At 33.7% G+C, this 12190-nt stretch overlaps 3 protein-coding genes across 4 annotated transcripts; 2 read left to right on the top strand and 1 right to left on the bottom strand.

The window, feature by feature from the left end:
* The first annotated feature begins 343 nt into the window (after positions 1–343).
* LOC124843209 (transcription factor TGA2.2-like) lies at positions 344–3838 on the top strand. Of its 2 annotated transcripts, XM_047319875.2 has the most exons (11): positions 344–548; positions 686–771; positions 878–951; positions 1053–1241; positions 1531–1635; positions 1728–1787; positions 2008–2085; positions 2185–2242; positions 2708–2979; positions 3073–3318; positions 3553–3838. In XM_047319875.2, exons 1-11 carry the CDS (start codon positions 478–480, stop codon positions 3700–3702), a joined length of 1389 nt encoding a protein of 462 aa, XP_047175831.1. In that variant the 5' UTR covers positions 344–477; the 3' UTR covers positions 3703–3838. The 2 variants fall into 2 exon arrangements, with proteins under 2 accessions (XP_047175831.1, XP_087952513.1); XM_088096387.1 differs by lacking the exon at positions 344–548 and having other exon boundaries at positions 567–771.
* A 144-nt stretch (positions 3839–3982) lies between these two features.
* LOC124843207 (uncharacterized) lies at positions 3983–4875 on the bottom strand. The gene is made up of 2 exons (XM_047319872.2): positions 4403–4875; positions 3983–4303 (listed from the first exon to the last, which is right to left on the bottom strand). The coding sequence occupies exons 1-2, from the start codon at positions 4737–4739 to the stop codon at positions 4251–4253; spliced, it is 390 nt and encodes a 129-aa protein (XP_047175828.1). The 5' UTR covers positions 4740–4875; the 3' UTR covers positions 3983–4250.
* Positions 4876–10197: 5322 nt separating this feature from the next.
* On the top strand, positions 10198–11550 carry LOC124843186 (putative carboxylesterase 6). Its single transcript, XM_047319848.2, has one exon. It carries the CDS (start codon positions 10290–10292, stop codon positions 11334–11336), a length of 1047 nt encoding a protein of 348 aa, XP_047175804.2. The 5' UTR covers positions 10198–10289; the 3' UTR covers positions 11337–11550.
* Positions 11551–12190: the final 640 nt, after the last annotated feature.

Here is a 12190-nt window from a genome sequence, read left to right as displayed (position 1 = left end):
TACCTATTTATCTTAATTTTTTCTCTCTCTTTTCCACTGTTTTTAGTTTTTTTTCTAATGTCACACATACCACTAATATACTATTTATTGAACCTATATTTATATTTATAGACTACTTATATTATTTTATTAGTAAATTTAGACCATGCTAATATAATTATCACTTAAAATTCTTATACTATCGACTTATTAAAAAAACACAAGAAAAGAATTAATTTTGTAATAAAAATAATATACTAAAGCAGAGATTATTTTAGAAATGTGTATGAATAAAATCACTGAAAGAAAAAGGTTGAAGCTTTGAAATGTGGGGGTGCTGATGCAACACTACTACATTACACTCTTCTTAAAGCTTCCTCCAACACTTTATGCTTCGAACTGCATTTCCATATTCTCTTCTGCTTCCACTTGTTTAACAACAAAACCTATCATCGCCATCATTCATGCTTTCTTTCCTAATCACTTAGCTTAGAAACAATGCAAAGCTTCAACCCAACCGAATCAGAATCAACCTCGCCACTCTATTCCCACTCTTCCTTCATTCACCGGTAAATTGCATATTACAATCTGCAAGAACCATTCACATGCACCAACAAGTGCTTCTGTTGATTTATTTTTCTTTTGGTATTACAAATATAATGTTTTCTAAAACAGAGTTTCTCTGTTTTTCTCTGTTCTGTAACAGGGGAAATGACGCCAACCCAAATCCCACGCGCTTCTCTGATCTTCAGCATTCTTTTCGGCAGCACGATGCTGTTGATTTAAGCTCAAGTTAATACTCTCTTTCAATGTCTTCACCATTATACAAACACACACTTACACACAAAATGGTTCCTTCTTGTGTAGGAATTTTAATTTTTAACTATATTATATCCAGGTTCTGTGTTTGGTGCGAAGTCGAACAATATGGCTGTTGTTGCAAGCAACTTGCAGTGTGGGACATTCAACACGGTACCGGTTCTTTCTCTCTTGTTTTCCTCTATAGTTATAGACTTTTTTTTTTTTCACGCGTGCCTTGTCTATTTTGGGTTCGGACGAAAATGTTTTTGTAGAACCTTGGAGGTGCAGAGTTTGGTTCGACGGTTGTAGGGTGTGTTGAGACAGAGTCTCAACACATGTATCAGAGAGGAAACAGTAGCGCCACCATGCCCATGGGGAACCAGTATGTTGAGAAATGGGCAGATGATAGTCAACACACTGAAGATACTTGCACAGACATCGACACCGATGATAAAAACCAAGTGGGTTTCTGAAAAATTATTTTCTTGCTGTTACTGTTATGTGTCGGAAATGGAAAGTCATTGTAAAGGCTTAAATGGGTTTTTGTCACTATCTTTTTCTTTTTCTTTTCTTCTACTTTCTGTCTGTTTCTCACACCTACTTAATCAACTTGACTACTAAAAAGTATAACATCAGTTGGATTTTTTGCATCTCTATCAGTATAAATGTTTTGTCCAAAAAGATGAAGACGTATTTAACGGGATAAAATGGAATGTGAATTGCTGATTTTAATGTATTTTTTGTTCACAGTGTTTCTCTACCGTGTCTTGGGGCAATGGAGTTGGAGACGGGGCACTTGTAGTTGTGGACTCCCAGGATCAAAGTAAGACAAAGGTTAAACCCGAAGACCAGAAGGTTGTTTGATGCTAGTTTTGCTACCAAATCCTATGTTTACCATTTCCTGTTTCGTTGCTGATAGCTTTATTTTTGTGAATGTCTTCCGTTAGACCGTTCGTAGGCTAGCTCAGAATCGCGAGGCAGCTAGGAAGAGTCGGCTGAGGAAAAAGGTAATTGCTCAAGGAAGAAGTTTATCCTAATTGACTCTTGATTGAGCAGTTTATTGCTGAGTTTCGTTATATCAGTTAGTTTCAATGTTATTAGTTTTTGTTTCTCCCTGTATGTGTAACAATCGCTGGGAGTAAATTAACAAGTTCATTTTTCAGATAATTCTAAGAATCTTGTTAATGGAATATATTTGATTGGTATATATGGTATGATCATGAACAGGCATACGTGCAACAGTTGGAGAGCAGTCGAGTTAGGCTTGCACAATTAGAACAAGAGCTTCAACGGGCACGTCAGCAGGTGTAAGATATTAAAGGTTTCTGGTAGATAATTTGCATCCATAACACAAATTTTCTGTTATCTTAATTGCTTTTTTATATGGGTTGCTACTTTCTCCAGGGTGTTCTTATTGCAAATGGACTCAATGCGGAACGAGGACATTCAGTTGTTGGAAATGGTAATATGAAAGATTATTTTTCATTTGTAGTGGCAGAACATTGGTAATTGACTATTGAGTACATGTTTTCAAACTCAAAACTACGGTACTGTTTATATATGACAATGATTATTGTTTGAAGCTCACCCATGGCTAAGAAAGAAGCTAAAATAGTTGGTTTTATAGATACAACCTGTATACAGTAAATTTGACATAGAAATTGTCATGATATTGGTAGAATTGAAGCCTCAATCTAGGTAATAACATCAATCATCTGCATGCCTAATTTTCTTCTGATGCTTAAAAGATAATGGCTGGGTAAGGCAAAAGGACTAGTTATTGTTATTTGTAATTTCATCCATACATATTGAATTATAAGTATTTGACATGGCTTAGGTTTGTAATATAAATTGTAATTTCATGAGTGACTATTATTACAAACTAGGCAGTTGAATTTGATTTTGTGATGATTTTTTTATCCTCAAGGAGCATTAGCATTTGACATGGACTATGCTCGATGGGTGGATGAGCATCAAAGGCTGATCAATGATCTAAGATCAGCTATAAATTCTCGAATGGGTGATAATGAACTTTATGTTCTTGTTGATGGAGTCATGGCACATTACGATGAATTATTCAGGTTGAAGAGCATAGGGGCAAAGGCTGATGTATTTCACATACTTTCTGGGATGTGGAAGACTCCTGCAGAAAGATGCTTCATATGGCTAGGTGGATTTCGTTCTTCTGAACTTCTCAAGGTGATTGACCATTTCAGATACTGAAATTTAGTGTCCATAGAATATTCTGTTCAGTTGTTGATGACTAATAGGCACATTTCTTTGGATAATCAGATAGTTAGAAACCAGCTTGAACCATTAACGGAAGAGCAGTTGATGGGCATTTACAATCTGCAACAGTCTTCTCAGCAAGCTGAGGATGCATTATCACAAGGCATGGAAGCATTGCAGCAGTCTCTTTCAGATACACTTTCAACGTCCTCACAGGGATCATCTGGTTCTGGAAATGTTGCCGAGTACATGGGTCAAATGGCAATTGCATTAGGCAAGCTTGCCACACTTGAGAGTTTCCTTCATCAGGTAATAACCTCACTAATCTTAGTCACAGCATCTCTAATACTAATATTTAGCACTTATTGCAACATTATAATCTTTATTTGTAGTTTAAGTTCTCACTTTCAATAGTAAAAATTCCACATTATGCTTATGAGTTTAGTTTCTATGTGTCTTTACTTTGTCAATTATCACTGTGATCACAACCTTTGAAAATTTGATGGAAATGTATTGAGAGAGTATAGATGTTTCCTTTTTCAGGCTGATCTCTTGAGGCAACAAACTCTGCAACAGATGAGACGAATTCTGACCACTTTCCAAGCTGCGCGGGCACTACTCGTCATAAATGATTACGTTTCACGACTCAGAGCTCTTAATTCTCTATGGTTAGCGTGCCCAAGAGAGTACTAGGTGTCACACATATTCAGAACTAATCTTATCAGAAACATGGCTAATTATTGCACCTTGATTCCTACAACTTTTCAGCTATTGACAAATTTGTATATTATTGACATTTTCAAGGAAATATTTTTCTGTGTTATGCTTACACTACTCTTGAAAATAGATAGGTGTCACCTTTGCATCGTTTCACGTACCAGACAGCATTGCAAATAACTTATTGATAGAAATAATTATAAATCATTTCATTCCCTTTCTCATCATTTTTTATATGGAAAGAGAAAACTCTACATTAAAATGCCAACAATATGATGTTTTTTTTATAGAATAGAACAGAACAGACAATTACATTAAACAATTTTCACAAATTGTTTTACTCTCCTATAATAACTAAGATCTGTACATAAATGAACAGTAGTTGTACAAACTTTTCACCCTTTATGTTCTGTAATTCTTCCACTAATGTAGCATCATCATTGTATCCTATGTTATATATATATAGAATGATCGAGCAAGGAGGATATTCAACTTCAATTTAGTAGCAATTTATCTAAGATTCTTCAATTCTTGTTATCCACTGGTCTATATACCTTTTTTCTGCTATTGATTTTTCCTGCCAAGAATCAATAATGTAACACTATTAAAATATTAATCTTTCTTTTAAACAATTTCATCATATTTAAACTAGTCAAGAAGATATAAAAAACTCTACCTGGTCTATGGATTTTTCTGGATGCAACTTGGGGAATGAACACCCCAGTACCCTTACCACTCTTCCACAAGTTCATAAGCCAAAGGGGTGGTGAACCAGAACCATGTCTTTCCCACAAACAAAAATTGCTTGGAGGTGAAGATTCCCAGCTAAATCTGAAAGCTGACCTGGCTGAACCACCATCAGTGACATTAATGGGATTGAAAGTTCTTGTTTGGAGTAAATCTTCGTTATCTTCAGATGTCAATAGCAGAATCTGCCTCCTAATCTCTGCATAGAAAGTATCCTCTTCATATTCTGCCTCAGACATAGCACTAGGATCTGAATTCCTCTCCATGTTATGTTGCTGAAGAAGATGATGATTTGGGAGGTGAAAATAAAACAAGTGTTGAGGTTTATGTATATAGATGGATGAACGAGAGAGAAAAGAGATTAGTTTGAAGTCAGTGTTGTGAAAATAGGCGTGGGTAAATCTGATATCCGATAGTGTCCAAGTTGGAAGAATATGTCCATTTCCATTTCGTTGTCAGCTGCTTTAAATCATATGATGCAATCATTAAATCTATAAGCCAAACCAAGTGGATCAGAACACACAACACAAGACATTTGTCAGTTAATTTGTAGCGACATAAATGGTCGTTATTCATCACTAAACATCAACATCTAGCATGCTTATGGTTTGGGTTACCTTGTCATAAAAAAATTAAAATATCAAATTGTGCCATGTAACTTTCATAACTTGGAATTGTTTGTGATTCAAGTATTTGGTAGATGTTAAATTAGAGTATCTTATTGGTGTTGCTTCACTTCTTATAACTACCTTTAAAAAATGGTCTATCTTATATGCTGATATTTGGATAGCTGAAATTCTCATTACACTGTTAAAAAATAAACTAAATTTTATTCAATCTCTATTATTCTGCATATATTATGATGAACACATTCTCAACACGAAGGGACCTATGAATGTGACATTCTGTACAAGATACTATAAAAGTTATCTCTCTACACCCATAATTTAGTTGTGATATGGATTGGCTTGAAGTTGCTACGTCACAAATAACTCTTTTTTCTTATTTAAATATTTTATGATGGAAAAAAATAAAAAAGTAATAATATTTTATAAGTGCAGAGATATTTTATTTTATTATTTTTATCTTATACTTGTCCACATTTTTTATTCAAATGTTATTAGGTCAACAATCAAAGTTTTAAATGAATGTTGTAAATATTACGAGAATAAGAATAAAATATTAACTATCTTAAAAATAAAATTTGTTTAATCTATCATAAAATAATATTGTACCTAGATAAACCGAAAATAACAATTACTTATCCTTATTTGCTTTGCACAAACCAAAGACATTTCTGAATCCAGAATACATGTGTGGCTCATGCATCATGTTGAGTATTTTTACAATACTCAATATCATATATATATATATATATATATATATATATATATATATATATATATATATATATTCTTTACTTTAAAATTAATCTGATTCTTGGTTTGGGCAGATAAAAAAAATCTAATAACAATAAATTATTTTCATTATGAATAGAATATACATTATTTTTTTCTCACTTAGATTATTTATCTAACATTTTTTTTCATATCAAGCCTAAGGTATTAACCATAATAAATTGTTTTGTTTTCCATTTCTTATACTTCACCTTTTTCTATATAAAATAGTGAATGAATTTAAAAATTACTCATGAAGGTTCATATCTCTACTGTTTTTGAAGGGACAGTGTTTGAAACCAACATACATGATCAAATTATTGGAACTGAAATATTTTTTCTGAATGAAAATGTACGCCATTATTGTTATTTTAGCCGTGGGCCATCGTAGTGTCTTTTTTGTTGGGCTTTGATAACACCAATTTCTAAAAAAACTGAAATCCAGGAATTCCAGCTTCAGGTAAAATCACATTTCAATAAATTTGAAGGTCTAAAATATTTCTTATTTATTTTGACAAATTTGATTTGAAAGATTTTACCCACCTGAATATAATTGTAACCACAAATAAAATGTTTTTACAATGATAATTGTAATTACATTTGTTATAGTAAATATTAGATAGTCCTAAACACTTTTCCTCAAAATCTTTCTCTATTCACTCTCCAAACCGTTCAAGTGTACCTGTCAAAAACATCTCACACTAAGTGATTAATCGGATCAGAAGTCACATTAAAATCTTAAATCCGCAATAAATGTAATCACCTACCTTCTTATCTTTGACCTCTATTTATAGGTTTAATGATGTGCTTGTGATTAATGGAATTCTAATCACAGCTTAATCACAACCCATTACCCACTAAGTAACTCTTACTAATAATCTTAATTAGAAGCTATGTTTAGGAATTTTTATTATTGAGGTCGTCTGTGCGATCTCTCATCTCCATAACTGTAAGTCGGTTAATAAATAATATTTACTTATCTTAATTGAACGACGTTTGGTGATGCTGACCATCTTAGGATAGATTATCTCTTCACAATGGTCTTATCCGATAATTCTTCTATACGTATAACATACAGTAAGCATATTTGTTTCAATTCAAATTATTATCAAACCAAAGTGTTTATAAGTTAAGAAAATACATTTTTTTATTCACGTTCAACCGTAGTGTTGCCAATTCTTCTCTTTCGTGTCTTACATTCTCTGCCACTATTCTTCTAAACCTTGACTCAATAATTATAAACAAATTTTGAAGGTTAAAAATATGCAATAAGTTTATAAGATTCTTTCATAGCATGTCTTGTCGTACCCCAACACTAATTTGTTCTTGATGGTGGTGTCAACCTTCACCAAAACGACTCAGGCTTGTTGAGCTTGGTGGCAATGGTGATATACTCTGGCATGAGGGTTTGGCAAAGGCAGATTGAGAAATGCATTGTCCAGTATGTTACATCAATTAAAAATAAAATGAATATATATTATTTAAATTATAAACAAATTTTGTTAGACTGATAGAAACTTCTTAAAATTAAAATGGTATGAGTCATCTCAAACTAAGAAGTTAATACTAGAACTCTATTAACGATAGACCTATCATTAAAATCACTTCATCGTCTAATGTCCCTAGACTGTACTTGAAGTTGTTTGGATGTTTGACTTTAGAGTTACTCATTATTTCACTCTCTAATGTCTCACCCTACTTCACCCTATTGGAAGCAAAAAGTTTCATGTCCCCGTTTGCCCCAATATCAAACCTAACCATCTTCATATTTTATGGGTGCAGGGACAACTTTTTACTCACCGTGTTTTAAGCTCCCATGAGATAGACATTTATAGGTACAAGGACACAGGGAGTTACCTACGGAGAAGAAAACACAATATATAGGATAATGATACTTTGACAACATTTTTTTAACAACATTTTAACATAATCTACGTATCATTTTGTGATTGGTTCATGTTGGTGTTTATGATTATTATTATTGATTGTGGAGTAATTTTGGACCAATCACAGAATGACACGTAAATGATATTAAAATGTTGTCAAAAAAATGTTGTCAAAGTATCATTATCCAATATACTTAACAAACTTTGGTAACTTTGGTGAAATGCTTTAACTTTTTTATCAGTAATTTATGTTAAAAAATGTTTTTTTAACAACATTTTTACAACATGATAGCTTGTGATTGATCTGTTTCAAATATAGAAACCAATAAAATAGTGACATGTAACATATTCTAAACAAATTGTTAATATATCATAGTACTTTATATTAACAATGGAACACTTGATAACCCTTTTAAAAAAAATACATACAAATTTTCTGTCTAACAGGCAGTTTTCTTTAGATGTATATATTGATATAAAATCTATGAATTTCCATGTTACTTTTACAAAAATACATCCTATTCACATATAAAAATGCTCAAAAAGTTTGTCTGCACAAACTTTATCTAAAGTAAATCAATATTACTGTTTTTTAATTATTGAATCTGCCATGTTTTACGTGTCAAAATTGAGAAATCGTGACCTTGTTCACATCTTCTAAGCATTCTCTTTGCTTTTTTATTTATTTTTGAGTATATTATAAGTACTAATCTCAATAAACTAATTGGTAATACTTGTCATACTCTAACACCTTTTGAATTGGCCGATAATGATCTGACACCAGCATTGTATCTTATACAATAATAATTCTGGTTGACAATTTTATTAATTTTTAACCATTATTGTATAACTCACAAGCAAAGAAAGTCAATAAGAATAACAAAGCACATTATTTCTGAAGTATATATGTGTTACATACAACTCTTACGTCTCCCTCTGGGTTTTTATATAGTCCTTCAAAATTGGAGTTTCATTTTCAAAATTGCACTTTTAGCCATTATGAAAGTCATCCACAGCTCGTTCCACACATTGGAAGAAGCGATCCTTCAATTTCAAATTCTGAACTCTAAAATAGTATCATTCCATTCTTGAAAATGAGAAAAGTGAAGAGGAAGATGCATGTATGTAACTAAAAAGGTAAGCATGATTCATGCACAACGAAGAATGTTTCTTTTTTGAAGATAAAATGAAAAGAAAAAGACTGGCAATAAGGTCTGACTTTGGATATTGAAGGTTCACCGAGGAGCAAGTTCAATGGATATCCTGAAAATGGGTAACCCTAGCTCATCACCACAAACTAACTTCAATTATCACTCTCTATGAAATATCTAGAATGAGTTATTAATTCAACTTCTTATAATGTGTGATGTCTCCTTATTGCTCCTGAAATGGTGTTAATGGGAGGCAACCTAAAGTTAGCCCCTAATGTTTGCATGCCACTAAGCTCACTTGTTTCTTTGAAATGTCAACAATGTCATGCTACTTATTTTTTCCCCCTTGCCCTACATGCCCATAAGTGATTCCTCAGCAGAAGCATAAACAGTTCAATTTTGACATTTCTTTCGTCTTCTTTCTTTGTACTCATATGCATACTTAAACTTGGTATGTTTATAAGCAACAAGAGATTTCCCATCACCTCTTGTTATAACCACAGTATAATGGAATGTAAGGGTGAGTTAAAGAAACATATTTTGCAAGACTTTTGTTATTTCCCATGGAAAAGGTAATAAGAGCTGTTAGATTCAAATATCACAAATATGAAAATTTAATTAAAAGAAGATGGCATATGCATAGTTACATGAACATGGCTGAAGTACTGTGAGAATGACCCTGCATCTAAAAACCAAAAAAAAAAGATCAAAAGTCAAACATCAGCGTCTGAGGCGTAATCATGGCACATCCTATTTAGACGTTCTGATTTTGTTTAATTAGCTGCTGATTGGGTAATTTAACAGTAATGTGTGCACTAAAACTGACAAAATGGATCATTCACTTACCTAATGTCGGTAGGAAAAACTTTTCTCAATCTTTTTTTTAAGTTAAGCCTGAAGCAAATCAAACATAAAAAGAACGTTTAGTGAATTTAATTGGAGTTTAAAGGTTAAAGTGAGGCCTTCCACTGCATTTTGTAAAGTGGATTGGTCTGTTTGCAAACTCTGACACGCACCAACCAGCCACTTTCCTAGAACTTGTTAATGTGAAGGTGTGTCTTTTTAGGTTGATGCTTCCCAATTAGGCAGTGAAAGGAACGAGTTACGAAAATAGGAGGCGCATTGAAAATTTGGCTGACCCTCCACATGTGAATTCACGTGGAGACATGTGTCCAATTCCACCTGCCATGAAAACATTCATTCATCCTTTCTCCACTCCTTACAGTGTCTTTTTCACCTTTTCAGTTCCACTCACTTTGTATATATATATATAAGCAAAGAATAGCGTGAGGTTGCAAACTGCAAAACCAGTCACCGAAAATTCATTCATTCCTTGCTTTCTTTCTTTCCTTTCAGCCTCTTCTTACATCCCAAGAAAAATAATGGCTACTCTTACCTCAAACGCATACCTTAGCCCACAATACAATGTTCCCAAAGACCATCATCTACCTCATGGTTGTGTAGTTGAGGAAATATCAGGGCTTATTAGAGTTCACAAAGATGGATACGTGGAACGACCACAAGTTCTTCCATGTGTCACTGCTAGTACTATTAGTCCAGAGCTAAATGTGACATCTGGAGACATGGTCATTGACAGTGCCACGAACACATGGGCACGTTTTTACGTTCCAATTTGCCAACACGAGTTGCCATTGCTCGTTTATTTCCACGGTGGAGGCTTTTGTGTTGGGTCAGCTGCATGGAGTTGCTATCATGATTTCCTTGCAAGGCTGTCTGCCGAAGTGCGGTGTGTGATTATGTCAGTGAACTATCGATTGGCCCCAGAGAACCCTCTTCCAGCACCCTATGACGACGGATTAAAGGCCCTAATGTGGGTGAAGCAACAAATGCTATATGAACAACACAAGGGTAGTGGTAGTAACAGTGAATGGTGGACTACAAAGTGTAACTTCTCCAGTGTCTTCTTGGGCGGGGACAGTGCTGGTGCTAACATAGCCTACAACGTTGCCACAAGGGTAGCTGCATGTGATGGTGTTGCTTTAAGGCCTTTGAGTCTGAAAGGTCTTATTTTGATACAACCCTTTTTCGGTGGGGAAGTAAGAACAGGTTCTGAGAAATGCATGGCTCAATCATCGGGTTCTGCTTTGAACTTGGCAGCATCTGACACTTATTGGCGCTTGGCGTTACCCTGCGGTGCGAACCGGGACCATCCGTGGTGCAACCCTTTGGTGAAAGTGAAGTTGGAGCAGTTGAAGGTCTTGCGTACCTTGGTGTGCATCTCGGAGATTGATATATTGAAAGATAGGAACTTGGAGTTTTGTGATACTTTGGTTAGAGCAGGGAAAAGGGTTGAGTTTGAGCTGTTCAGAGGTGTTGGACATGCGTTTCAGATTTTGGGTAAGTCTCAGATATCCAAGAACAGAACTAAGGAAATGATGGCTCGTGTTAAATCCTTCATGGCTCTCTGATTCTCTGTTTCACTGTTCTGCTCTCTCTCTTTCTCTGTATATAAACTTAATTCAGTCTTCTCCAAATCAAACTGCCTATTGTAAATTTCTAAATCTTCAACAACTGTACTATATAATGGAATCATTTCTCAGAGGTAATGAATGAGATTGTATATACACAGTTGTCCTCGATTTAATTTGAAGAAAAATGAGACTAAATAACTTTTATTATGAATTATTGGTATAGTTTTCTTTTTATTTTAAGATGATTGATAATTGAAAATTTTAATTGAAACAATCATCTATGATGAGATTGTTAATCTCACTGTTATTTGAGGTAAGTTGGAAAACTCAAGTTAGTTCACTTTAATTTTAGAAGAGAAATGGATGGGTAATATTGATACCTAACAAATATTTGCACACACTCAAAATACTTTTAAAAATGAGTTTTCAAGTGTAACAAAATATTTTCCGAAATGGATACACTATATTTATGCAGAGGTGAAAAAAATTCAATGGGAGTCATACTACGAAAACTTAACTACACTTGCTAATGGACAATAGAAAATTAATGTTTATTGCACCGAAAGTGAACTATAAATCAAAATAGTTTTACTTGAATTTAAATACAAGAATATTATTGGGAAATTGCCCTTTGTTTATTTTCACTTCTAGCATTAAAAGTTAGTCTTACAAATGTATCTGTTACCCAGTATCTTATCAAAGACAAAAAAATCCTTAAACCTCTGTTCGCATGAACGCAATTTACTGTTCATGTGAATTAGAGAGCGATTATTTAAAAACGTTAGGCTGTTCGTTTGAGAGGATTACGAAGGATAAGCGAAGATGGATTTGCAGAATTCATGCACTTTTCG

Source organism: Vigna umbellata, chromosome 8 (genome assembly GCF_029865625.1).
Source record: "Vigna umbellata cultivar VRB3 chromosome 8, Vumbellata_1.0, whole genome shotgun sequence".
NCBI lineage: Eukaryota > Viridiplantae > Streptophyta > Magnoliopsida > Fabales > Fabaceae > Vigna > Vigna umbellata.
This window is presented reverse-complemented; position numbering and strand designations above follow the sequence as displayed.

Bases quoted from the DNA above. Each gene is read 5' to 3' on its own strand.
- LOC124843209 (XM_088096387.1), top strand. From the start codon at position 585: ATGCACCAACAAGTGCTTCTGTTGATTTATTTTTCTTTTGGTATTACA. The intron at 1,242-1,530 runs GTGGGTTTCTGA...TTTTGTTCACAG, and splicing joins ACACCGATGATAAAAACCAA to TGTTTCTCTACCGTGTCTTG. The intron at 1,636-1,727 runs GTTGTTTGATGC...GTCTTCCGTTAG, and splicing joins TTAAACCCGAAGACCAGAAG to ACCGTTCGTAGGCTAGCTCA.
- LOC124843207 (XM_047319872.2), bottom strand. From the start codon at position 4,739: ATGGAGAGGAATTCAGATCCTAGTGCTATGTCTGAGGCAGAATATGAA. The intron at 4,304-4,402 runs GTAGAGTTTTTT...GATTCTTGGCAG, and splicing joins CAGAAAAATCCATAGACCAG to GAAAAATCAATAGCAGAAAA.
- LOC124843186 (XM_047319848.2), top strand. From the start codon at position 10,290: ATGGCTACTCTTACCTCAAACGCATACCTTAGCCCACAATACAATGTT.